The following is a 27,385-nucleotide window of genomic DNA, read 5'->3' as shown; positions in this document are numbered from 1 at the left end:
GAAAGAGGCTGTTTTGATCATACATCTATAGACTTTCCCCTCCAGTAGAACAAAGCTTTATATTTCAGCATTAACAATGAGATATTTTTCCCTCGAGTCAGCTTTAAAATAATGTTGACATTATAGTCAATACATTATATATCACTATATTTATGTCAGAACCTCTTGGCATAAAAATAAATCAATCTAAATGCATAGTTTTGTATTTAAATGAACTCTGGCAATGCCATATCTTTCCTTCAGCTTTCACTCCGCTTCTTATACGTGTATCAATCATCTCTGACAGATTTCATACACTGGGATATCACCTCAAGTCTCACTAAAAACTATTTTAAGTGAATTTTATATGCAGGGGCTAGAAAATCTGCTTTTAGAAGCTCTTTTTATAAACAATATAGTTTTTGATAGCTTAAGTTTTATCCTCAACCTTATTTAAGAGGTCTGCAATGCAGGACAGCATGCTCCTAAGTGAGAGGCACCCTGAGCCAGATGACCTGCACTGAAGCAACCCCAAAGGCAGTGCAGCTGGTGACCCATTTCACCTAAGATGCCATAAAGCAGTTGCTTCACTTACCTTAATTTGAAGTGGCCACTTATGTTCAATCATCATTCCAGCTGACAAGAGAAATACAGCATGCCAACTCCACTCTGAATTACTGACATCAACAGCTGTTTTATATCTACAGACAGAGCTTGTAAACATGTAAACAAGTCAATTAATTAAGATATCACAGTAAAAAGGATGTGAACAGTTTGAAGTCCAACCCAATGTTTATGGATCTGCAGATGCTATGTCAGAATATATAAATATATTTTTTAAAAGACACAAGAAAGAGCAAAATTGGCTTGTTTGTAGGAGGCAGAGAACTATTTTCTTCTGTTTGCTGAAAGGCTCCACCTTCTGCTTGCAGAACAGAAAGACTTCAGCCCTTTCAGGAAGGAAAATACTGCAGGAAGTCCTGCTCCCAGCCCACAGCAGGTCCACCCTGGGCACCCTGCTGAGGAAATGGACAGTATGCTCTTTACTTTTCCTGCACATCCAACAGGTGCTCCAGCCAATTCTCTTCATTTGCATATGGGCATGTGCATGAGAACATTTATACATGGGTTGGCAACACCCACTCCATGCAAAATCAAAAGGGTTTGGGGGGAAAATAACAACCCAGGTGGTCCTGGAGGCTGAAACTCCATGTAACAGAAACCTTCTTAAACCACTGCATCCATCAAGGCTGTGTCACCAAAATGAGCTCTTGACAGATGTGAAATCAGAGGAATTGTGAGCCTTTGTAATGTGAACACCACGTCCTGACTGGGAAAGGTGTCAGCTGTGCTCTCCCTGCCCAAACATATACATCCATGTAAGAAACCACTGAGTGTGTGGCTGTTCTCTATGAAATACATGATTTCGGTTTTAGGCTGTAAAATATAGGGACTTTAATGGTCATTTCTTCTTCTTCAGTCCGTTGATCAGAGGGCATTTTGGATAGAGTTGTTTCAAATAACTTTACTTCATACATGCAGCAGATGACAAGGCAGAGGCCACTTCAACAAGAGACTTAAACCCATGCCACTTTATGCAACTTGAGGTCTCATAAAATATATCAGATTGGAGACAAAAGGATTTTTGCTGAAGATGTCAACGTTGCCAGTCAAGAGCTCGGAGCTGGGGAGGTGTAAGCATTTGTCTTTGGAAAACCACCTCCAACACGGTGTAAATCAGTCACAGAACTGAATGACAGCAGCTGAACTGTTGAAACAAGACTGTGTCCTAATTCAGAAAATGTTTCTTGCATATGGATGTTGCAGTGCTGACCTCTAGTGACAAGCATCCCAGAACAGAGCTGGGACAAACCACACTGCTCACTTTCCCTCCAGTGTCTCCTATTCCATACCTTAGGGAGGCAAGCAAACCCCATCTGCACCCCGCACCAGCCCTGGGGCACTGACTCCCAGTTAATACTGTGAATGTGGTATCTTTAGCAAGCAAAACGCTTGTAAAAAATAATAAAAGATAACTGAGTGAAAATCATTCGCCCAAATGATGTAAAGCAGAACACGGAGAAATTGGTGCAGTAATTCAAAAGTCAAGCAGCATATCACTGATTTCCAATGCATTCCCCACTGGCTGTCAGGTACTTAGCACCTTGTTAGGCCAAAGAGCCAGATCTATACCATTTTTAAAGAAATGCAATACTGCTGCTTGTTTGGGATCTAGATGGCCAGCAAGGACCCAGAACAAATAGATTCACAGCTGGAAACGGTGGGGATGCAATGACTGACAATAAATCTAGCTAGGACACTGGCACATCTATATAAGCATTAGAATCACAGAAAGTGGAAAAGTAATAATGGTACGTGCCCAAGAAGCAGCAGTGACACGGGAACAGAAAGCAAGCTTAAGGAACTGGGTCCTGTTTGTTTTTAACCTCTTCATAATACCCAACTTCATGGAGCTCAGCCAAAACAAATCTGTTTTTCCAAATCATCTCTGCAACAGCAGAGGCAGCTTCTCTCAGAAGAGCAGACCAGATGGCCAGGACATGGTGACTACTTCAGCAATCCAACTTTAATATGCTGACACAAGCTGGAGCCCAGACTAAGCATACAGAACTAATTTGACTTATTTTACAAACATTTTCTCCCTATCTGAATAAAATAAAATCCAATCTCTTTACTTCAGATGTTCCAGACCACACCTGGAAGAATTCTGTGCAGAGTCACAATGACCTTCTCTCCATCTGTGCACAGGTGGTTTGGCTACAGTAACACAGACAAACTCAACTCAGGAATCCAGATTAAGGCACCCAGACAGCCAAGGCATCCTCTGTGTCTTTCTCTAACTTTCACAGTCTTGGCAGCGAGACAGAGCAGCTTGAATTTCCCATCTGTTGAATCAAATCCAGCTGAGGTTGGTAATAAGTGAACTCCCTCACTTCTGGCAGCTGCTGAGCAGGCCACACAAGCTGCTTTCAATACAGTTCCTCAGAGGTAATGACAAAGGAAACCATTCCTGGTGTCTCACTTTGGAGCCATGTCAGTGACAACCCTTCTGGGAGGTTCAGGACGAAGACTTTCACTAGAGGAGACTTGCAAGGTCCTGGAGGACTATCTTTGTGGTACAACTGCTTTTGCCATGATGTTCTTAGGGACCAGTATTTTAAGAAAAAATATCTAACCTGAAAAAACCTTTGCATACTTGGAGAATAACGTGAGATTTGAAGCACTGCAGCGTCGCTCAGGCAGCCATTCCCCTACTGGAAGTTTAGAAGAGTTATTTCATGGTTTGAATGCATGAAAAGTTAAATATTTATAGAATATTTCTGTGCTTTAAACATTTCATTTTAAAGAGGTCTGCATGTCAGAGCACTGTGTGTACTTAAACCTATGGCTTTCTAGCTTCCTAGTCCTGCCAGTGCACATCTGTCCCATCCAACAGAACACAGTAGGGACACAAAGAATAGAGATTTCCACATTCCTCAGAGGCAGCTCATTTCAACAGCTATGCTTTACCCCTTGGGTTGATTATCCACGCAACAGGACAAGCAATACAAAAGTACCCGTGCTGGAAAGACACATGATGAAACATGAAACATTAACCAATTTTTAAAAATGGGAATGAGAGGCTATTGAAACATCCAGTGATTGCCTCTGAAGAAAAAGATCTGTCAGAAAACAAAAAAACATCCCAGCACCTCTGGGCACTTCATGTGAGCAGGAATAGTAGAGAGACAGATAACCCTGTTTACAATCTCAACAAGAAAGAGCTTCCTCTGAAATTCACCCAAATGATTTAAAAGAAAAGCTGTGTTGAACTACTGTCACATTTACTGCACCTGAAATAGTTTAAGTTGTCTTATTTCTTTTACACTAACTTCTATAAACATTTCCAAACAAGGGTGCACACCCACTGGCAGAGCTCAGCCAGAACACTGCAGCCCAGAAGCAGAGCCCAAGCCATAAATTGTATTTGTTAAGAGTCAAGAAAGGCATAACACACCAACAGCTTCACACTGTCAGGGGCGAAAGCCATGAAGGGAAGTTTTACAGAGAAGAAAAAGGCAGTCTATAAAAATAAGAGCTTTCAGTTCAAGCCATTCCAAATCCATTGCAAACAAGACTCAGGTACGGCCAAGTAACAGCCTAGCAGCACACATCCTTCCCACAATGACCACAACCACATTTTCACTATAAGAAGGAAACCTCATTTCAGAGTTCAAAAAACCCTTTTCCCATTTTCCACTTGAGGGTCAAACCTGAATCTAAAACTATTCATCAAAAGTCTGAAGCACAAACACAGCAGGAAGCGTGAAAAAGGTAAGAAGTCCTTGGGCTGAAAAATCAACAGAAAGGAAAGTCCCCAACATTTGGGAATTCAGACTTCAGCTAGAGGTTACACCACGTGCAGAAGACCACCACAGTACTTTAGCAAGATGCTCATGAGTGAGAGAATTCAGGAACTCAAGAGTTTCAAGAAGATATTAAGTTCCTTGTTACTGTCTCACATAAAATATGTTTAACAGCAGAATAGTTATCTACAATCAAAACACATTGTTAGAGCAGAAGCAGAGATCTGAGACTTGCAAAAGCAGCCTAATGAAGGTGAGAAAGAGCAACAGAAGAGCAGTATCTCATTTCCTCCCTCTCCTAGAGGGAGAAGCATCAACTCAGCAGCAGAGGAACAGGGAAACTTCACCTTTGGATCCTCAAAGAGATGCTTCCTTAAATATTTCTCGGGGGAAAACAGAAATCACACTTGTTTAAAAATACATCTTAACCACCACCAAGGGCAAGAACACAACACAAACCAGGTAAGAATAATACGTGTGCAGCATCCGTTTAAAGCTTTTATTAAAAAAAGACCCAGAATTCACAAGTTTACAAGCAGAATCAACCAAACTTACATCATCTGTTTTCACAGCTGATAGCATTTGGCTCCCTAAGGGAGCACAAAAAGCACCAACAGAAGTTATTACAGGTCAGGGTACTGCTTCCCTTCTGCAACAACTTCAGCACAGACTGTCACTTCGTTTTCCAAGACTGTTCTTTGGAATAAATTACTATTAATCTAAGTGCTCCTGGCTTAGTGCTTCAGTCAGATTACCTTTGTCTCCCAGGAATGTAAACCTCCACTGAGAAGTATCTTTAAAAACAAAACTACCAAGCAAACAAACAAAACCTCAAAACTTTGACTTTCAGATCTGTTCAAAACACTGCAGGCAAAAAAAAAACAAAAAACAAAAAAGAAAAAAAGAAAAAAAAAGAAAACCAACTCTATATGGATATAACGTAACATTTTTATTATAATAAAATACTTTCTCTGCAGACAACCAACCTGCAGAACTCTGCTGAGCACCATGGCACACAGAACTCCCTGAAGTCAGCCAACAAGAGCTCACTCACCCCTGTGCACCTGGTGCTCTGCTCCTACAGCAGCTCCTTGCTCAGCGCAACCTGTGCTCAAGAAGGCCAGATGCTCCTGCCTTCAAAGGAGGATTAGTGCTTAGGAACTTACGTCTAAATACATAAGTGAGGCTTCATGGTTAACAAAAAGAAAACAATACTGAAAATGCACTCTGGAGGAGTTTAGTGGGAATTAGCTCTGCTCAGGAACAAGCTTTCCACAGAAATTATAGAGAGAGTGTAACCTTCACAATGAAATGCAACCACTTTTTCCAGAATGCCAGAACTCAGTTCTTACATTTAACTCTTCCCATGTTTTTTAGTTGCAGTCTCTTACATAGATCAAATTTCACATTAATCCTGACTTACATGAGGTTACTGCTAAGCCTATGATCTAGTATTAAGTTCCAGGGCTTGTACTTTTTGAAGAGTAGCATTAGAAGTGCATAACTTCACTTCCTCAGAAATATTTACTTGAGCCAAAATAGAAGAGGCAGCCTTTCTACATTTTCTATAAGAAGAATGAAACAGACTGTTTGCAATATAGCAATAAAGTTGTCCAACTTGAGAGGCTAAATACTCCATGCTTACACCACAACTCATTTCACAGCAACATGATTACTATAGGAAAGCTTCTACATTACAGCCATGGTTGCATACTAAGAAATCAGGTCTTTGCTATTGGTTTGAGCTACTCACTGAAGACTTAAGGATGGTTTAGCATGTAGTTCATGTGTTCAAGTGAACAGCCAGACGATTCTTCCTCAGTATGTGTGTTATTTACCTCAAGGTGCAGAAAGGAACTTAAGCCACATACTTTTAAAATGAGATCTATGCTTGCAGAAAAACATGGCGTATCGTTCTGCCTTCACTGCAACAGTTCTCAGTACTGGAAATAAAGTTTTGTGTACAGGAACATCAGCGTATTTCTGCTCTTGCAAGTGGGGCAAGATGCTATTTCAACATGCTTCTGTGTGCCATTGTCGATAAATAGGAAGAGTAATTATCTGGTAGCTGCAAAAAAATAACATTTAAAAAATATGCATCACAATGAGCGTGCTTCTCAGCTTATTTGGTCTGATTCATCTCCATTTTCCTCATTACATTTTTAACTACCATCAGGGAGACCATTTCTGAGAACAAACACACATTTAACACTTTACTCACAGTTTAAGTTGTTGGCTATTTAGAACAATAAGCCAAGTTCTTAAAGCAGACATTTTAGTCTCTATTTATTACTGTTAGAAGCCCTACTTTGTTACTAATACCTGAGCGCCTAGTCTGGAGAGGTATTTATTCCTTAAACTAAAGTCATCATCTTTTGGCTGTAATTTAGCCAAGTCATCTTCATTTTGACGTCTGAGCCTCTCTTGTTCTTCTGCTCTGGAAAAGAAAACTCATTTAAGAAATTTGCACTGAGGAGTGCAAACCCAGCAACTCTATCTTATATATGGCAGTTTTATTTCCTACAGCTAAAAATACCCCCAAAGTTTGTAGATGAATTTGGAGCTTTAGATTAAAATAAAGCTGTGAATGGATTACACTTATCCACTGTAAAGAAAGAGAGAGGCTATTTTCAGCAGTTTCCTTTTATTTACCTTGCAAGACTCCAGTAGAAAGAGAAATCTTCATTTCCACAGATAACAATGTGCCCAACGAGCATTTGTAACACAACTTAACACCCCTTTATTAAACAAACTTTTACTCCTTAAAATATAAGATTACAATACAAAAGCATCAATAGTCAAAAACACAAATAAAAGACTGCTCAGCAGTCTTCAGAGTTAATAGCAACTTCCTACAAAAGAGTCAATATTTGATCAGAACTCTGACAGTCATTTTCCATGCAATTCTTAGAGGGAAAGAGGACTGAACAAAGCTCTGAACATATTTAGCTTAGAACAGTAGTTTGCATTAAGACAGTGACAAAGGCAGTAACAGTGAGCCATTTGCCATTTCTAAGGAAGGCAATGAATCTTATTCTAGTACACAAAATGCTGTTAGGAAATCTTCACCCACACCACAATGGTTCAGTACTGTACAAGTAAGATAGTTTATACTAGGCTTTATTTTGAGATGAACACGTTTGTCCTGGGCTGCAGGTGCCCTCTCCCATGAGGCAGCTTCAACAGTGAGAAAGGCTGTAAACCAATTTGTTCAAGTGTTAAGAGATGATGTGGCATTAGTTAAAAGTTGTTACAAAGCATAAAAATTCAACCATTTACTGAAAAATCACCAGCACCAAATTTTTTTTTTTTTTTCCAAAAGAACTATTGTCCAGTGTTGATCAAACTAAGTAACACTACAATTCTTCAAAGTTGACATGATGCTCCCCATCAAATGCTCCCCACTTCTGGATGATATTTGCTATTCAAATTTCTTTTCTGCAAAAAACATTTTAATAAAAATTACTGAAAACGTTGCTCTAAGGCATTATATAACCCACAACATACTCCAAGACAAAGCCATTGCTCACAATGAATACTGATGGGTTACACACGTGGTCCAGGCAGGCTGAAAGTCAGCTCTATTTGGACACAGATTTCCTCTGCTCTGAGTACATAGTATTTTGTCACCACTGTTGTATTTGTTTTAAAAACTGGCTGTTTTGGCTCTGTGACACTCATCACATCTAAACTTGCCTGCTTACCAGGTCTGATGAGGTTTTAATTTCCTTCAGTTTTCCTCAAGGTTGATGTATACCATAAAGGAGGTGGGGAACCAAGACAATGTTACATTCCATCACAAGTCATAGAGAAGATTTTTTTGGCAGGCTGGGGTTTCATTTACTTACCTTTAAATTAAGTGTAAACTGCATAATTACATGATGATTTTAGAGAAATCTATGAAGCCATACAAATAAAATGTCTCGTTATCAAGGTATTTATCTGCAAAGAACTTACATACATGTGTTTTGCACAGTACCTGGAAGTGAAATGTTTTTGCCAAGGTAAAGCATTTCAGCATTACATGCAAACAGACTTCAAAAATCTGAAGAATAGGGACCCCATTTTTAACCCTCCTTTTACAGAGGAGGCAGGAATAAGGAATACTACTACTATCTTGTAGGAAAGAAAGTGACTTTTAATACAAATGGCAGACCCACAACAGTAACTATGTTCAGACAGTAATCTAATTAATTACTTTAGGTTAGACAATTTCTAAAGGACACTGTTTTTTATACTTACTCATTTGCAGCTACTTTTTGCAGTTTTTCTCTTTTCTTTGCCGACCAGTTAAGATCACCACCTGCAACAAAAATAACACCTACTATGAAACTGCCAAAACTGATAACCTATCTCATTACTTAGGGAAAGAGAACAGTAGTTGTACAAAATCAGAAATTGATACCAAGGGAAAAAAAACAACAACTTCCTCACAATCATACAAGCAAGCAAAATCAGGAACCAAACTAGGATCTCAAACTTGACCCATGTTTTTGATGACTAACAAATAAGTTTCTCCACAACTCACCACAGTACCCTGTAAGATTAGAGGAAGTGAAAGCAAGTTGGAAAGAAACGAATGCTCTCCTCTAGATCTTTTAGGTAGAAACTAAGAACACTGCTGTGTGAAGGAAAGCATACTGGCAGGTACATGCAATCAAGTATGTTACGCACAAGCAGTTTGGAAAAAGCTATTTTAATCCATAGAATATCCTACACGTTCAACTTAGCTGAAGAGGTAGGTACTATGCCCTCTGATTAGGTTTGACATTACAGCAAGGACCAGTGAATTACACACTAAAGTATAAGGAAAAATACACTATGAGGACAAGCCCTATCCAAGAGATACCACCAAATCCATGTACTGCAGCATCAGACACCCACCTGTACTCCACTACCCAAAAGCAGCTCAGCATAGCAACTCCAAGAATAATGATGAAATCACAAGAATCAAGAGCAGCTAGAAACCACCAGACTTACCTGTTAGGTGATTCACAAAATACAGCATGACTACAGCTACCAGTGACACTAAGAAAAAATAAAAGATTAAGCTGTTAGTACCTTTACCACAATGGCATAAAACCAGCTTAACATCCAACCAGCAACAATTAAGATTTCTTGTGACAGCTGTAATTATTATGAGCAGCATCTCCATCAGTTTTGAGAACTCCCCTACACTCACACGTAGCAATGTAACTCAAATGATTTATCTATATTAATAAGGACCCTCATAAAAACATAACCTTGAAGAATTTAACTCACTAACACTTTTAATCACACTTCATTTTTACCAGACATTTCAACTACTTACACTAAAATGCTTCAGGAAAAAAAAAAACAAACTAAAATACACAAAATGTGACACTACTTATCAGTTACTTTCAACAGTGTCTCAGTTGAAATGTCTACAGATGTCTACCCAGCTGCACAGTAAGAAAGCAGTTATAGCATTTTACAGGAAACACTAGGGGAGTCAAAGAGTTTCCTGAATGTACAGAACATTACTTTCAGTGTTTTTGCTACTTACAGGAAACACAAGCACTGAAGAAGACTTCAAGAAACAGGTATCCTCTTGTGTCCAGAATCATCCCAGCTGCTATAGAAATAACTGCCAGACCAAGATTCTGGATAGACTGCATACTAACATAAACAAAGAATTACCACCTGTGCAGAAACTTTTCAAAGAACAAACTATTTGATTTTTATTGCACAATAAGATGAACTTCTCCCCATATTCTAGATAGTAGTAATTAATCTGCACTTTTGCAGATATCACTGTGCATCTACTGCACACACACATCCTGAAACTACAGCAGACTTCCTCCTAGAAACAGTCACTGTTTACTTATTACAATTACTTCACATCAAGTGGTTCTACAGTATGAGGATGTAGGTCAGCATAACTGACAGATGGAAGTACTCACAAGCCATAAGCAGTTCCCAGCTGATGTTCTGGAACAACAAAGGCCACCATGGGCCACAGGGCACAGGCAAGCAAGGAGTATGCAACTCCTAGTAAGCACTGAGAAATAAATGAGTAGAGAGATGCTGGATGAGATGCATTTTTGCTATAAAAAGCCACAGACAGCTCACATTAGCTTAGCTTCTGTTATACTGTTTTCCTTTATCAGCATCTTTGGTTTTAAATCCATTTGCATGCTGTATATCCTTATGAAATGAGGAATATTACAATAAGTTTTAAGACTACCTAAGCAATCAGAAGACGGGGCTAAACTTATGCAAAATCATTCATCAGCAGCTCAATTTCTTATTTTGTCACATTTAGCTATCAAAGTCTACTTGAACAACTGGTTACCATTGCAATCCAGGGGTTCCAGAAAGTGAAAGCCAACATAATATGAGAAGCAAGCGTCGTTACTACAGCACATAAAACCCAGATGATATTCTTTCCAATTTTATCCACCAGGATTCCAAAGATAGGGGACATGGGTGCCGATATAATGTACACAACACTGCAGAAGAATGAAAATGAGAATTTCCTTTGCAACTTGTGAAACTATAATAAAAAAAATACACTTAAAATAAAGATTCCAGAACTCAAATGTCTGAGGGCATGAAAGCATTTCTCATCCATGACGCAGCATACTTAGAGCTCTTGGAATCATGCCATCAAGTGTTCTCTGTTTTGCCATATCACCAATTTGTCTTCAAACTTGTACAATTTTGTTTACTCAGTGTTGCTATTTTGTTTCCACCACCTCTAAAGGGAATTGCCAGATACCACAGTAACACCCTTCAGACAGAACTTCCTCTTTCAGATTAACATCTTCTCCTCAACTGGAACATGTAAGAAAGTAAAACCTCCATTGTGCCATATGAACACGATCCACTGAAGTGCAAGCTGCTTACATCAGCAGATCCCAAACAGTCAGAGCCCACAGATATATATTTAACCCCTAAATCACAACAGTAGTACATTTACTCATTTAACCAACTGAAACATACCTGTTAATTGCACTTGCTTCTTGAGATGAGAATTGGAATTTTTCAATGAAGAAGACCCTGAAGATACAAAAAATAAAAAAGCACAAGTTCAGAAGTAGACAAACATAAATGAAGTAAAAGGATAAATTAAGCTAGACAAAGTAAAAACAATAAACTAGTTTACATACAACTTGTAAATACAGCATTAACTAGCAAACATCCCAAAGCAGATCCTCCTTTAGCAGGCTGTAATGAGTTGACAGATTTTTGCCAAAGAACCATTCAAACTGCATTTTGAAGGAAACACACAAAATATATAACAACACATAAAGCAGCAATGAGATATTAGTAATGAGGTTTGGATTACATGCAAAAAGTGGAAAAAAACAGGTATTTACATTACTTGGAGAGATTTTAACAGTCTCAAACTCTCATCTCACAACATAAAGTGCATGTGGAGCTCACAAGGTCTTTCCCAATTCCAAGTACATAAAAAAATCTCTTTATTGCTTAATTAGAACAAGTTGCATGGCTTTAGAAGAAAATTACATAGAAATGCTTCAAGTTTCACCTTGAAACATAAAACCCAATAAAAAAGAGCTTTAGTCCAACACTGTAACCATGTTTGAACCCCACCTCACATCCAATGAGTACTGAAGGAATTCTGTATGATGGCTGTTCACAGCCTTGTGCACAATGTTTTAGATCTAAATCACGTTTTAATCTGAGAATGGAACATGTCTTATGCCTTTGAGTTCTGACAGCTCAGCCTACACTAACAAATGGGATTTAACAGAGATCTCAGCAGAAAAGAAAGCTGTAAGATTGTGATTATTTCTGTCACAAGTACAGCAAAAAGTGCCACACACACACAAAAAAAAGAAAATAGCACAGACTTGCTAAGAGACCAGTGTGGTTCTACAGCCATCTGGAGTTTCTAAATATTAACCAACACCTCTTCCTTGGTAAATGACGTTACAGCTAGTTAAATCTTGGCCAAATTCAAAGGCAAAAGCTATGAAAGTAAGAAGACACTTACTTTCCAAGTCCAATGAAAGGAAAGACCGCTGCATAATAGCAGACACATATTACAAATATAAGCCACAACGACAAAGAGAAGTTCTTCACATCGGTCAGCTTGATCACTTCACCTGGAGAGGAAGCAAGAGAACACTGTTTCAGCCACCACAAACATACCTGAAATTCATCCACACTGAATAAATATTAGGATGACCAAGAGTCACTACTGAAGTATTATAATCCTGCCACTACCTACTCTCTTGTATGAAGTTTGCACAGTGAGCATCAGCCCAGGGTATACAAGTCCTACATCAACAGTGTCTAAGTCAAGAAGAAACTCATCTCCCACTCCCATTAAGATGAATGTATCAGTTCTCTAAAGCTTCTAAAACTCTTGTGGAGAACTGAATTAAATACAAACCATTTTCTTTGAAGGAAATGTTTAATCTGCCTGTGAAAGCTGTGCCTGAAACTTCATGTTATGTTTTAATCTCAATTAGGCTCTCAATTTTTGTTTTTTAATTGTCTAAGATCTCCCACTCAAAAAACTCAAAACACCACAAGGAGACAGCTGCATGTTTTTGCACACTTGTTGAAGGAAATAAAGCCAATCCCAAAAAAACAGAGTTCCAGTGGCAAAGCACAGATCAAACTGATGTGAACTGGAAGGCTCTCCACAAGCTCAGTAAAAAAAGGCACTGACAAACTGAACGATCTGCTCTACAATGAAAGAATAAATTCCACGGCATGTTTGCACCACACCACTCACCTGTTTTTCCTTGCTCTTTACAAAGGAGCTTCTCTGCTCTCTTGTCCAGATAAGCAAGGATTAGGGCACAGGCCAGTGAGAAGAGACATGTTATGCCACCTGCAAGAAGGTAACGTGACATGTTTAGATGCAGACAGTACATCTGTATACATGTAAGCAGTAATCTGGCTTTTAGATGAATTTTTAGTGTAGCATACGTTTACACATCTAATGCAAATTCAGTCACTTGAACATCAGTTTAAATAGAAGACTCAAACTGTACAACAGGGAGAAATAAGCACTGAAGTCTACCAGATGAGACACCTACCCTGAACTGCAGTACTAACACAATTCAATTTAGTCTGTAAATATTACCACGGCTCCCACTCAACACAGCTGAGCTGCTAGCTGTACCTTGCAAGAAGAGAAACAAAGCCAAGGCCCTGTTACCAACACCAAGGTGTTAAGCCCCATGCTCTGAAGGAAAGGAACACTGTTCCAAAGGCAGCTGCAATTCCCTATGTGCAGGCTGCTACACACAAATCTGACATGTGCCCTTCTGAAAAATTTTTCAAGTCTGTCCTTTACTTGAAGTACATTAAATATTTCATAGCTGTAAGACACACACTTCAATTTGGCAACCACAGAGATCATGCAGCATTTTGCAGTAGACATACGCTTTCCATAAGCACACTATTAGCCACTGATAGAAAAAGCACTCAAATTGCTCTTTCCAGTCCCAACTCCATCTTTCCTACTTTCCAGATAGCAAGAATTAATTAACATATGAACAGTGCTTCAATTCAGAAACCTAAAATACCAGGTGACAACAGTTCAAAAATATTACAAACCTATCAGGAGAGCTAATCCAAGAGTAGTGTGACCAGTATGCTTCAGAAGATCTTGAACTCGTGAGTATATCCATCCCATGATATTCATGTTCACTGTGCTTCCCTAGGCAAAAGAAACCGATGTAAAGAAAAATATTTTTCACAATTATCTGAATCCACAGCACAACACATCAGTTAGGAGAGCCCTAATAGGAAAGGCATGTCTCCACTCACTCTATTCACAGTGACTCTACGAACCAAACAGCACAGCTGAAGTGCAATGCAGCAGGCAGTTCTGTCACTGTCCCACTCACTAACTGATGCTAAACCACACCAGCCTTCTGAAGACATTTGGCAAGTTGTAAGAAACCTTACTAATTCATTTCCCTTTGTATCCACCCTTTATCTACTAACCACAAATCTCCAAACATTTTAAATTCATGTTCCATATCCATTTTTACCTAATATTTCCAAGGAAGCATTAGAAATGCTGGTTTTTTGCTGGTCTGACTGCCAAGACAAGCTATACACTTTAAAGCCTATGAATTAAAGCTATACAGTTTTAAACTTACAATTCTGGCCATGCTCAGTTGTAATCCAAACACAAGATTTAACTCCTTGCCTTTAAACCAGCTGACTGCATACGTGTTTTGTGCCACTGCTAAGGATTCGCCACCTATTCTAAAAAAGAAAAAAAAAAGAAGGTAGAAAACAATACATTAACTGCAACAGGAAAATAACAAGAAAACACCCCACCACTTGCTGGTAATGTTAAGATGAGAGTATTTCAGATTAATTCCTCTAGAAACAGGTAAATCTAATGCAAATATACTAAGAGACAGAAGTCCTATAGACACAATACAGGTAAGAATTGCAGTGTCTTAAACCTTAAGAGTACAAGGTGTCTTATTATAATTGCCTTATCAGAAGTTAAGCAGGTGGGCAGCAACTTCTCATTTCTCTTTTGCATAGGTAAAAACATTGAAGAGTCAAGTGGTACACCTGCTGAGCAGTTACACAATTTCTGATTCAATAACACTGAGGAGCTCTGTTTATTTTCTAATTTTACATGAAAACATGAACCTGACTAAAGCTTTATGCACACCTCAACTTTAGAGGTGCTCCAACATTCAAAGTTTAGTCTGAGAGCGTAAGAGCAGCAGCAGTTTTTGAGGGCACAGAAAGCTGCTCAGGACCCTAGAGTGCACACAGGACAGATTTCTAGACTTACCCAAATATAAATCTGCCCACTTCCATCAGCCAGAAAGCATTAAGTAGTGCTCCCAAGGCAAAAATCACCTGTCAGAAAAGCATTTAAGAAAAATGATCATTTTTTAGCTAGAGCAGGAAACAAACAATCTCAAAGCAGAAACAAAAATTGTTTTCCCCTTATGGCCCTGAAAAAATACTTCATATCCTCTAGAGGCTTTTCTCCTACTGTACCCAAACATACCCACAGATAATTTCACATCAAATAGATAAAATATCTGTTTCCTTTCCATTCTTATTTCACTCATCATTCGTAGCCCTCAGTTCCCAGGTATCCTTCTATTTCAATTCTCTTCACCTGCATACTCCTACCTAAAACACACACTATGATCACAGAAGCCTTTTGAGCTTTCTTCCCCACCTCACTCCCAGCAGAGCAGCTACAGATAACATCCTTCACCCTCTCATTTCCACATACCTGCCCAACGCAAACAAAGATGCTGAATATTACAGTGCCCAACCTGAAAGAAATAGAAAACAGCCTAATCAGAGATTTTTTTCCCCTGTACAATACTGAACCTGCAGCAAAGCAAAAGTGTAAAATGATACCCAATATAAGTTCTCAGTAATAAATGCCACAACTTGACAGCTATATTAAAAAAATGGCACAGATGAGCATTTCTGAAGCTACTTTACTGAAAAAATCTGGTTGTGCCAGTGGAAAGTGCAGAAATAACTATGCTACTGAGTGTGGAATTACACATTAATTTTACCTACCAGTGAATAATGGAAAACAGTAAGATCTCACTTACCGTATTCCAAAGACTCTGTCTATTAGAAAACCTCCAAAGAAGCAAAGAACCACATTGGGCCAGGAATACCAGGCATAGAGTGCCATGAACTGTGCTGTGTTCACCTTCATATCCTACAGAAAAGAAATTTGATGGAAAAAAAAAAAAAAGCACCTCCTGAATTAATTTCAAGGACACAGAAAAAGCATCCAAGTGCTTAGAAATAAGCATGCTTTCTAACCAGAAATCACAGGGCACAATTTGATGACTGTATCTGTTGGAAGCTGATGTTTTAGAGCAAACTGCTTTAACAAAACAGGTGGAGTTTTCTCGGGGACACGCAGAAGGAACCCACTCCATTCCCCATTGGAATGCCCTGCAAGGGTCGGTTCTGCTCTTTTAACCCTTCACACCCACATTCCAGAATTACCTCACCAATGGAACCGTCGCAGAACCCCAGCCTTAAACAAGGCAGCCCCCGCTCCGGGCAGCACCGCCCTCTGAGCACAGAACCCCCTCCCCACCACGCGACCCAGCCCAAGCGCGGCCCCCCGGGCAGCGACTCACCCCCTGAACCTGCGTCTGGAGCGCGGCCGGGTTGTCGTAGCAGAAGCAGCTGCCTGCAAGGAGAAGGGCAGGGAGGCCTCAGGGCACCGCGCGCCCCGCGGCCTCTCCTCACGGAAGCCCCCGCCCGCCGCCACGCACCGAAGCCGAGGAAGCACATGAGCGCGAGGACGAGCAGGCGGTGCGGGAGGCGGCTCGGGTCGCACACGGCGGGCAGGGCGCGCGGGGAGCCCGCGGAGCCGCCATCGCGACCCAGCAGGGCCCGCTCCTCCTCCGCCATGGCTCCGCCGTCACCTGGGCGACGCCACGTGACCGGCGCATCACGTGACCGGCGCGGCCCACAATGCGCCGCGGCTGCCGTGGCAACGGGCGGGTCCGGCGCGGCCTGCTGGGCCTTCCGGCGGCGCGAAGAGTGAGCCTTTTTTAGGCCAAATTGGGCCCGAAATGTGGCCTTGAGACGGGAACTTTAAACGCCTGGGCAGCAAGCGGTGTAGCTTGTGAGGCCTTGCGCCTCTCCTGCCTGCTGGACAGGGAAAGATTTATCCTAAAATTGCGCCCTTTTGTGCCTTCTAAGAGGCCCTGCTTACTCTGCCGCCTTTTCCAGCATGTTTTCCTGCAGTCTCCGTTACCCCTGAGGATACCACAAATCTGCCCTGCACAAAGCGTGCCAGGATATCAGCTGTGTAAAAACAGCCCTGGCATTCCGCAATGATAAAACAAGCACACGCCTGGATGGGCGTTATTTCAGTTGCTCACACACAGCCTGCTTCTCTACACAGAGGTGTTTTAATGGCAGGCCCAGCAGAAGCACATCAGTGCTCCTCTGTCATGTATTACCCAACCTGCTGTTAACCCAGAGATCCCCTTTCCAGTATTCTGCCATTAATTTCATTGGTGGCCATACAAGCAAACCAAAATAAGTCTTAAAAACACACTGCCGTTGCAAACAGACTACTGCTGAGAATAAATTGCCTACATTCCTCTCAGTATGTGTCTCTTAACGTGTGCCAAAACACAGCTGTGTAACCAAACGCCTGCCTTTATGGAAAAGAGAAATTACTGGGTCACATTCTCAGCCACAGAAACTGGTCTAGATTCCCTGAAATCAATGCAGCTCTTTCAGTTCATTCCAGTGCTCCACATCACCGGCTTAAACTGCACGTCATTGCAAAAGCGTTGTCCCACGACCTCAATTTTGCGGCCGCTGGAGGGAGTTGGAGGGCAGCGCGTGGGCTTCAGGGGCACAGTGAGCTTTGGATAGTTCATGGAGACGGATAAATGAAAGAACTTTGAACAGCAAGAATGTTCCTAGTGAAAATGTGAGCACGGAATGAAGATGTATTCTTGTTCCCAGCTAACAAGCACAGTTATTTCAGGAGGCCAGCATCACATCACCCAGAGCTTTTTTAGTTCTCTCTGATCCATGGAGAAGGTTTTCTGGTTGTGTACACACCCTAGTTTTCCTCCAGGACACAAGGGTGGCTGTTGTGAAAGCCTGAAGTTCCCAAACTGCTCTCCCACCGCAACTCTCTGACAGAAAATGAGAAAAACCTCAGGAGAGCACCGGGCCCATCACCAGAGGGAACAATTGGAGCTCCAGCTGCACCGATCAGCAAGCACAGAGCCAAAATCAACAGAACCAGCTTCCCTGGAGGCCATAGCTGCTTCCCTAAGACCTCCTGCCCCATTTTGAGCACCATATGAACCGCAGGAATGTCTGAGACATTGCAGTGTTCGTCAAGGAAACTCTCACAAATAACAAATGAGCTGCACAGTCTATTCCATAAAATGATGGACACCAATTCAAAGCTGGTATACTCCACAAAATTAAATGTAAAACATCTGTAAAGTGACAGAACATTATCATCAAAAAGATATTGTTATTTTCCCTGTTACTGTTTTTAAATGTTGCTTCAGAAGGCACAAGTGAATAGAGAGAATTAGTCGTTAAAGCTGAAAGAGAGGTAACTTTCACACACACAAAGGTGCCATTGTAATGCTTTGACGCTGTCTTGAGTCAAAATATTTTAATTATATTGTTTAAACTATAAAACTGTTATATCAACATCAAATCAACTCAATGTATATCTCATGGGCTGTGACACGATACCAGCACTCTCACTGCAGGATCCATCAAAAAATGTCTCCTGTAACTATTGATCAATTTTATCACCAAGGATATCTACAAGATCTAGAAAAACAGATGTTATCTCCTAAGTTTCAAAAAGGATCTCCAGCCCATAACCAAAATAACAGGCAAAAACTCATACCAAGTAAACATATTAAAATGCAATTGGTGATTTAGGATGACATTATTACTGCCAAGCTATGTACAACAATGTGAAGAGTGGAAGTGAAGAGCTTTCAGAGGCTGAGGTTATCCTGAACACAGCCTTTGTTTGTTTGACCTCAATTAATCAAACATTCAGCATACAAAATTCCTGTAATCTTCAGATGTGACTGTGGGTCAGAATTTCTTCCCTGATACGTCGTTGCAGTGTTTTTCTGCTAAAGAGAAAAAAAAAAAAAAAAAAAAAAAAAAAAAAAAAAAAAAATACACTGTGCAAGAGTGTTTTTAAGAGCTTCTGACAACTGTGGCAGATTGTTTCTGCCAAGTACTATGACAAAGTATTCCAGGAAAAGAGAGCACTCAGGGAAGAACATCATCCTCACTTTCTGCTAACTGAGCAGTATGGCCTTAATACTGCTTTCCCATATTCTTGCCCCATTTAAGTTTATGCAAACCTTTATAGTGTCATAGTCTTAAATTTTCCTTACCATAAGAAATGCAACATGTCACTGTTGAACCAATATGTAACAGAAATGTTACAAGACAGAGTATCCTTCTTTTTCCTGTTAAAACAGTGAGACAGAAGGTTAGTTCAGAACACATCACACCCTAAAGACTGATTTTTTTTTTTTTTTTTCAGTAATCTAATTTTGTTATTTATACAAAGGCATCCTGGATTTACTTGCTTTTTTTTTTTTTTTTTTCTTTTTTTCTTCCAAGTTTAAATAATTACCCAAATTAGCTGTGCTATCCTGAAAACCTGAAGTTCATGATTTCTTGCTGTATCATGCTTTTTCTTGTCCTCTGTTCCACCTGCTTTTGAATACAGAGGCTCTACCTGAATACAATTATTCTATGATTTCATAAGCGTTAAAGTCCCACTCTGCCAATGAAGTCCTTTATGATACCAATATACCTCTCTCGTGTTCTATCACTATCACAAAAAATACGCAAAGATGGAATGATTAAAATAAGCTGCTTTAAAAGCTACCTAAATCATTTAAAAATTATTACTTACTTCATTATTCTTAAGCAGTTCCACTACGTATAATTGATTCAATACCAAAATAGTAAGTGTAATGGTAGGAGAATTCTTCCTGCGGTGCACAGCCATGGCAGGCTCTAGTCCAACAATGGATATCTGTGCTTTCATTCATCCTTGAGGGAAACTGTACAAACCTGAAACACATGCAATTTTATGGTATTTATTTTCAAATATGTCAGATAGTTTTTCATGCTATTTTCATTCCTGAGTGCTTATTTTCATATTAAACAAGATGCATTTGTACTTTATCTTGTTTGGTAAAACATGGGATTCTTTACAGTAAAGTAAGAAAATCCTGTATCTGGAATACTTAACAGAAGAAAATGAGTATTTTTCTATTTGCTGCTACATAATATTACCGTGCCACCCCTTCATTCCCATTCAGACATCACCTTGGATGTGACCTTGCTGTGGCTGAAGTGCAATGTGGCTGTAATGTGCAGCGTGACTTAAGCCTAAGACGATTTTTAAATGCATTGCTGGTGAGAGTTTATGCCACAAATAAATACAGTAGATTACTCTTAAACTCATACTTTAGAATGTTTATTACAGATGCAATTTCTGTCTTAACATAAATCAAAGTACTTAAAGTGCCATATGATACCAAATGTTTAGTTTAACAGCATAAAATTGAGCAAAAACTGTATACAGTACTTTATAGATGCTATAAAATTTTTGTACTTGTGGCCTCACCTCTTTGCATTGCTCAGATCAATCAAGTTCGCTGAACACTCTGGATAGTAAATACTCACGTGAACCAACGATTAGCTTTCAGAGTTTGGTTCTTCTAAGCTATTACTGTCTTCAGTAAAAATACTTCAAAATCTGACCAAATTACAAAGCAGGAACTGTATTTAACACGATTGAATTTACTTCACCATCATTAGACTATTAGGCATTCTCTGAAAAAAGTTCTTCTGCTTTGCCTCCAAGTTGTGTTAGCAACCTGTTATAAAAGATCTGTCATACACAGGCATATAAACATTTTAAAATCACTTTGTGCATTAAGGAATGTGTATACTATAAACTATAAAGCTTCCTGTGTCCCGTGCTCTTCCTGCCTCACTCAAAAGTTGTTGGACCAATGTATGATCTGCTTAAGTCAAGTCTAATTTCTGTAAACTCTTTTACATCAGAGAAAGCTGAAAAAAAAGGCTGAGGAAGCACTTCTGAACCACAAGTCTATGTGAGACCAAAGATTTTGGCCTAAGAAACTTCCCAGAGTTCAACAAAATGACTCTGCCAAAGCAAACACCTCCTCCCTGTCAGCTGAGTCAGACCACAGAACTGCATGTTGCGCCTTTAATGCTCTTCTTTCTGAGTAAAAACATCAAGAAAGACTGCTCTTCAGATTTCCCCAAATTATTTTAAGGCTCTAGATATCTCCTAAGGGAAGTGGATATCGAGCCGTATCTCCAACAGCAAGATCTACTCAGGTAATATGTAAGAAAAATGCCTGCAGTGAGAATGTAAGACCACGTAATTCATGATGTGCTGCTTCCTTCAGCACTTTCCATCAGCTTATTTTAGCATTACTGTCTGGATACTTTGACCTGGGAAGAAGTCAAGATACAAAACAAAACAAAGAAGCTGTTGTATTAGAGACTGGTCGACAACTTAGAGTCTGCAGACCAGCAGAATAATTGTGCACCAAGGCTGTCACCAAGACCCAACCATTCACTCTTTGGAAACACAAACATTCAGGGACACAGACAGGGATGGGAGACAGAAACTGCTTCCTGCTGAATCCATTGCAGGCCTTGCAGCCCACCCCTCATAGCCCTATAAAAGTGTAATGCACGCAGTTCACCCACAGTTCACACACAGTTCAGAAAATCTGAAACTGATGTCTGTTATTACCACCACCCATCAATTTGGCTAGCAGGCTGTGACACACAAAGCCATCAGCAAGAACCTCTTCTTTCTAACTGCAGCAACAATCCTCGTGGTTACCACACTGAGGTCTTTACTTTTCTCCCTTGTTAACTTATATTCCAAATGCAAACCTCCTTTCAAACTCCTTTCCCTCCCCCCACCAAGGCAGGAGGGGGATTTTATGCACACCCAGCAGTTCCTCTTCAGGCACTTCCTCTGCCCTCAAGTAATTGAACTTTACTGCAGAGTTTCCAAGACAAGAGTAAGGTGTTTGGGTTTTTTTCCTTCTCTCTTTAGACTGCAGCCCAGAGCTGAGCAGAACTTCCCAAGCAAACAGCTTTGCTCCATGGCACTGTTGTTTCCTGAGCTTTGGGATTCACTCCTTTGCTGGATGTCTGATCCTGGGACTTGTTTGTAATTCCTCTTCCACTGTGCAGACTCCTACTTGGGATCTGTTCATCTACATACAGCACTCTGCAGAGAAAGGGCTCTTTCCTGATAACACCCTGATAAGTATTGCCCCACTTCACACACACTCCTATTCTGCAATTGTTATTCCAGGAGACACGCTGCTATCAATTTTTTAGTTTCCTGACTGGTGGTCACTTCCCTTTTGTTCCAGAGCTCCAGTGTTTCCATGACTTCTTATTCCAACTGCAACACTTCTGGCAGGTGGCACAGTGTAATTTGGTATTTTATCCACTCCAGGTGTTCCCAAAATTCAGTGTGTGTGCACAGACTGTTTACAGAGCCCAGCAAAGATAAGTGTGATGTAGGCACACTCAGTAGTTTAGTAAACCTGCATTTGACAGCACGTGTTAAGTATTAGTACTGGAGTGAGGCCTTTCCAAAATAAAACCAGTAACATTCCAATAATTCTGAGTCCTTTCCATACACTCAGTTTTACCCCTGAAAGCACAAAGCTTTGCTCTGTCTCATGATCCCAGGAAAGAGGTATTGTGAGAAACACTGCAAGAAGCAAGTAGGACATTTAGCAAAAAAAAAGAGAAAAAAAAAAGCAAAAAAAGCATACCTAATTGGCAGAGATGCAAACCAGCAATTTATCTGTCTGAATACCTGGAGAGGGAAGGAAAAAAATTCAGAAGCCAATAGTCAAAAATAAAATGAGGACCAGACATTCTGCCTAAGCATTTGTTTAAGTGAGTGGCTGGAGAGGGGGCTGTAAAACACAGTTTTCTGCTTTACTTCCTTCAAAAAGTGAATGAAAAATTATTCTGTGCAGCAAGAAAATAACTTGTATTATAGTGCAGAAAATATATCGTTTCCTTTAAAAGCATCTTGCTCAACATTTGATTTCACATTTTCAATCCATAGAAATTACAATTCTTTGCATTTTTATATCTCTGAGTTCACCAGCTTGTGGTTTCAAAGTACAAACAACTTCATAAATATTACTCACAGCATTAAAAAAAAAAACAGGCAGATTCATATTCTTCCACATACGTACAGGTTGCATGGGTGACTCACTGAAATATCACAATCACATTTCCTGGCACTATGGAAACAACAGCATTGCTGTGCACAGAGGTAACCAATACTGAGTAAATGTATGTTAAAGTTAACATCATCCCAAAGCGTCAATGGCCAAAGGCCAAAGTTTCATTGAAGAGTCATTCTAGCTTTGTTAGCTTTGAAAATTTGATCTAAAGACCTTTTGGTTTTCATGACACCTATAGCACTTCCTGTCCTTCAAACTGTGTCGTGATGCCAGTGCACGCCCCAAGCCAGGTGTCCTTCCCTGGCTCACACAAGTAAGGGAAGTCATGCTGCACGTGTCACCTGTTTGCTAACTGAGTGTGACCTACCTGCAGCAAAGCACATTTCTTCCGTCTACAAAATGGGCTCTACATGGTACCTTTGGAAGGAGGAACTGAGAAAATCTTTGTAAATGGCCTTGTTTGAGCACAACTACACAGGTGAAACAAAAGTTCTGAATGATTCTCAGTGGAAATTATGCTTTGTTTGTATAACCTCACTTTTTTTATTCATATATGAACATCTCTTTAGGCAAAGCCTGAATTATGGCATCCTCTTAGCACCTTGCAGCAGGGCAACACAGCAACATGAGAAGGCTGCAGCCTCACCTCACCCCACTGCATCATGAAATTCCCAGCAATGTTAATATTTACCATAACTGAGCATACATACCATGTTTTCACTTGAATGAGTAAGACAAATCACACTGTACTGTGCTGGTTTTGGACCTTTTCTGTGGACTTCATCCATACAGATATCCTCCAAAGCTATAACAAATCATTTGCTTTATCTTTATCTTTGTTTAACAGAACTAAAGTCTCTGAAGAGAAAGAACTCAGGGAAGAGCTCATGGCCACCCAGGAGCCTGCACCTCTTTGTCTCTAGAACCATCCCAGTGGTCCCCATCAGCCCAGACTGGTGATGCCTCCAAGATGCTGGAGTTCTTCCCTCTCAGGTGCTCCATATATGAATGACTGCATGTTCCAGCTTCACCTTCCTTTCCTTCTCTGCTTGTGCATTCCACACCCTGCACAGAGGCTGGGTGAAATCAAACTCACTTAAGAGGTTCCCTTGCACACCCACTGCTTCTTTCAGTGTTTTTTTTCCCCACCTGTTCCTCTGTCTCTACTTCTTATATTCCTCCCATCTTCGGCACAAGAGCCCCACAGTTTGTTAACTTTATCTTGTCAATTCATCCAATTGAAGCTTCAGGAATACTTAAATAGCTTTGGAGGTTATTAAATAGATTTACAGAATTCTAAATACTGTTTCAGACACATAGGAAATAAAGCCTGCATGTTCTTCCCATAAGGGAAACTTCTTGGAGTAATTCTATTGCAGCAAAACATGGGAAGGTTTTTTTAATGCTGAGTCCCACCACAAAAGGCTGGCAATGATAATGGGACATCCTGCAGCACTTAGTAAGAGCTTGTCTCAGAAATAGCAGTTTTGAACCAAATCCTGCTAACACACAACACCAAGAGAAACAAACTTTTACTATGATTGCAGTCGAAAACCAAGGTTCTGCATCTGCACCATTAAACAAAGTCATGGTGTAGAAGAAACTGAAAGGAAAAAATATAAAGTTTTCTTCTTCTCTCTTATCTGGAAAGCTATAGCAATTTAATTTTTTTTTCTGGAAACTTGAGCAGTCAGTTCATGTGACATATCTACAATGCAATCCACAACCACAAAGCATTCAAATAAAATACAACAATGCAGTGAACAGCCGTGACACTTCTTTCAAATATCTACCATCTAACAACAAATGCCAACTATACTGCTTTGTAAAATAATAGGGAACATAAAATGGAAAGAGAAAACTGAACTCAGGAAAAGGAACAGATAAAAATCCTGCTTCTGAGAATGAAGCCAAGTAATAACATCCCATGCTGGCCCCTGTACAGGATCGGGAGAGGTTGCTTCCCTTGGCAAACTGAGAAATCACACTTCTTCCAGCTTCTAGTTACACTCTAAACAATGAGTGCTTTAGGGCAGACTTTGTTTTTGAGAGCTCAAATCAACTATCCTGACACTCAATTTGCATACAACCCGCTGGTGAACAAGAACTGACCCTTAATTTATTTGGGGAACGCGTCCCTGGGAGTCATTCCACACACTGTTAATAACTGTAATTTTGGATGACTTTGCTCCACTTTGCATGAGAGTGTTTACATCACCAAAAGAGAGAAGAAACAAACAATTAGTGGTTTTATAAATCTTAACATGATTTTTCTAGGAAATAAGACAGCGAATAGATTCATCAGAGGTGAGAGGGGCCAAACAAACACTCTCACATCCAACCCTTGCTCTGGTATGTGATGTGGAGGAGGGCTGGAATCAGCAAACCCAAAGCATTCATGTTTTCTTCTTCCCCTCTTGCAGCCAAGCTGCAGACAGACACAAGGCTTATCTCACCCTGGAGCCAGGATCATATTTTTTCTCTTTAAAGAAGGAAGAAACATTTGCAATGACATTTTTTTCTGTGCCATTAAATTTCATAAAAGGTGGCACTGCCCCTGGCCACCCCTCAGCTGAAGGTAGTGTGTGCTGACCAAGAGCTCAGTTATCACCAGTAACTCAGTCACAAAAGGTGCCTCAGTGTGACTCAGGGTAGAGGTATTTTCCCCCTAGAATCTACACTTGTAAGTTCTCCCCTTAAAGGCAGCCTGTTACTATGCCTTGCTCCACTCCTCTCAGAGAGCAACAATCAGATTGTTTGCAGTGTATTAGCATACTCGAATAGATCTGTCATGGTTATTAAAAATATTACAGAGGCCAAATATTTTGACTGAAAAAGTAAAAAGACATTGCCAGCATCCCGAGATCCCTATCTGCTGTAAGCTTTGTGATGAACTGGCCCCAAATAAAATTACATTGGTGGTCATTACAACTAGCAGCCTGGCAATTTGGTAATTCCACGGCAAGGAAGGGTGAGGAGGAGGCTCACCAGCCCAGAGCCATGGCTTTGAACATCCCTGGGTAAGTGAAGGGACAGAAGGCAGATCCACAGGCAGCAGTGATGCTTTAAGCAAGACAAGCATGGAAAAACTCTTGGGTATAACATGGACATTGAGGACTGAGCATTAGTTGTGTGGTTTTGCAAATCACTTTGTCCCACAGAAAAAGAAAGCAAAGCCAGGAATCTAAAACTCCTGATAATAATCAGGAGTTTGCAGAAGAGGTTTTGAGCATATGGTAGAGCAGAAAACACAAACTCCAGGTTTCTGCTTCCACACTTTGCAGGCTTTGCTTTCTTTGTGAGTATAACAGCAGAATAAAACCTCTCAATACAAGCTTGTTCTCAAGTGACTCTTTGTGTAGATCTGCCAAAAACGACCATCCTGCCTCTATCCCCAACTGTCTCAGCATCATTTCTGGTTCTGCTCAATGTCCTCCCAGACCTGGTTCCCTTTTTACTGCACTTTCTCTTCCCAACAAGCAGACCACAGAATCATAGAATTGCCAGGGTTGGAAGGGACCTCAAGGATCATGAATCTCCAAGACCAAAGTTTCTTACAAGTTTACTGTGCCAAAACCTGAAAGAGCAGTTCTCTGCTCAGCACATTTCCGGCCTTTATTCCCTGAGAATCTTTCCCACAGATGGCTGCACACCCAGTGCCCTCCTCACAGAAGTCACAGCACTGTGGAGCTGAAGCCTTAGAAATTTCAGGCAGATAACATTGCCAAGGTTACACCCAGGAGATAACAACTCAGTCACCAGCAGCAGAGCGCAGCCCAGCAACCTGTCCCAAACACCAGTTGCCTTCAGGAAATGTGATTGAAACAAGCTTTCACAGCTCCCATGGGACTGGGAAGAACTGGTGGATGAATGAATCACTGCTCACAATCCCAGTCTTCAAGGCAGTCAACACTGAAATCAACAGGGCCATAAATCATAGAATCATTAAGGTTGGAAAAGATCTTGGGGACTAGCAAGTCCAAAGCATCACCATTTGGCTCTTTGTGCTGAAGCCTGCAGCATATTTCAGCCTCCATCACACTGCCTGGACCTTGGTGCATGCAGCAATGTGGTGGGAGGGCAGAGACTGGATCCAGCAGCAAATGGGCCTGCTGACACAGTGCCTTAAATTACCAGCTTATTTTCTGGGACACAAAGGGTTCATTTAGTGGTTTCTTGGAGTTTTATTCAGTTGTTTCCTTTAGTTTCATTTGTTTGTTTTTCCTTCACACCCAACTCAGGTCCAGCATAGGAAAGAGGAAG

At 40.5% G+C, this 27,385-nt stretch overlaps 1 protein-coding gene across 4 annotated transcripts; it reads right to left on the bottom strand.

Annotated features, from left to right (window-relative positions):
* Positions 1 to 5,276: 5,276 nt before the first annotated feature.
* On the bottom strand, positions 5,277 to 19,989 carry MFSD1 (major facilitator superfamily domain containing 1). 4 transcript variants are annotated; one of them, XM_090147624.1, is made up of 19 exons: positions 19,762 to 19,989; positions 19,232 to 19,306; positions 16,595 to 18,961; positions 16,457 to 16,509; positions 15,911 to 16,023; positions 15,577 to 15,619; positions 15,121 to 15,188; positions 14,462 to 14,570; positions 13,911 to 14,013; positions 13,081 to 13,179; positions 12,331 to 12,442; positions 11,313 to 11,369; positions 10,663 to 10,819; positions 10,271 to 10,368; positions 9,874 to 9,986; positions 9,327 to 9,374; positions 8,589 to 8,649; positions 6,669 to 6,783; positions 5,277 to 6,414 (listed from the first exon to the last, which is right to left on the bottom strand). In XM_090147624.1, the coding sequence occupies exons 3-19, from the start codon at positions 16,731 to 16,733 to the stop codon at positions 6,355 to 6,357; spliced, it is 1,548 nt and encodes a 515-aa protein (XP_090003750.1). In that variant the 5' UTR covers positions 16,734 to 18,961; positions 19,232 to 19,306; positions 19,762 to 19,989; the 3' UTR covers positions 5,277 to 6,354. The 4 variants fall into 4 exon arrangements, with proteins under 4 accessions (XP_090003750.1, XP_031459551.2, XP_031459553.2 ...); XM_031603691.2 differs by lacking the exon at positions 19,762 to 19,989 and having other exon boundaries at positions 19,232 to 19,307; XM_031603692.2 differs by lacking the exons at positions 5,277 to 6,414; positions 6,669 to 6,783 and adding an exon at positions 6,974 to 7,784 and having other exon boundaries at positions 19,762 to 19,983.
* Positions 19,990 to 27,385: the final 7,396 nt, after the last annotated feature.

The sequence above is a fragment of the Phasianus colchicus genome, chromosome 10, assembly GCF_987193195.1.
Source record: "Phasianus colchicus chromosome 10, bPhaCol1.hap1.1, whole genome shotgun sequence".
Classification (NCBI taxonomy): Eukaryota; Metazoa; Chordata; class Aves; order Galliformes; family Phasianidae; genus Phasianus; species Phasianus colchicus.
This window is presented reverse-complemented; position numbering and strand designations above follow the sequence as displayed.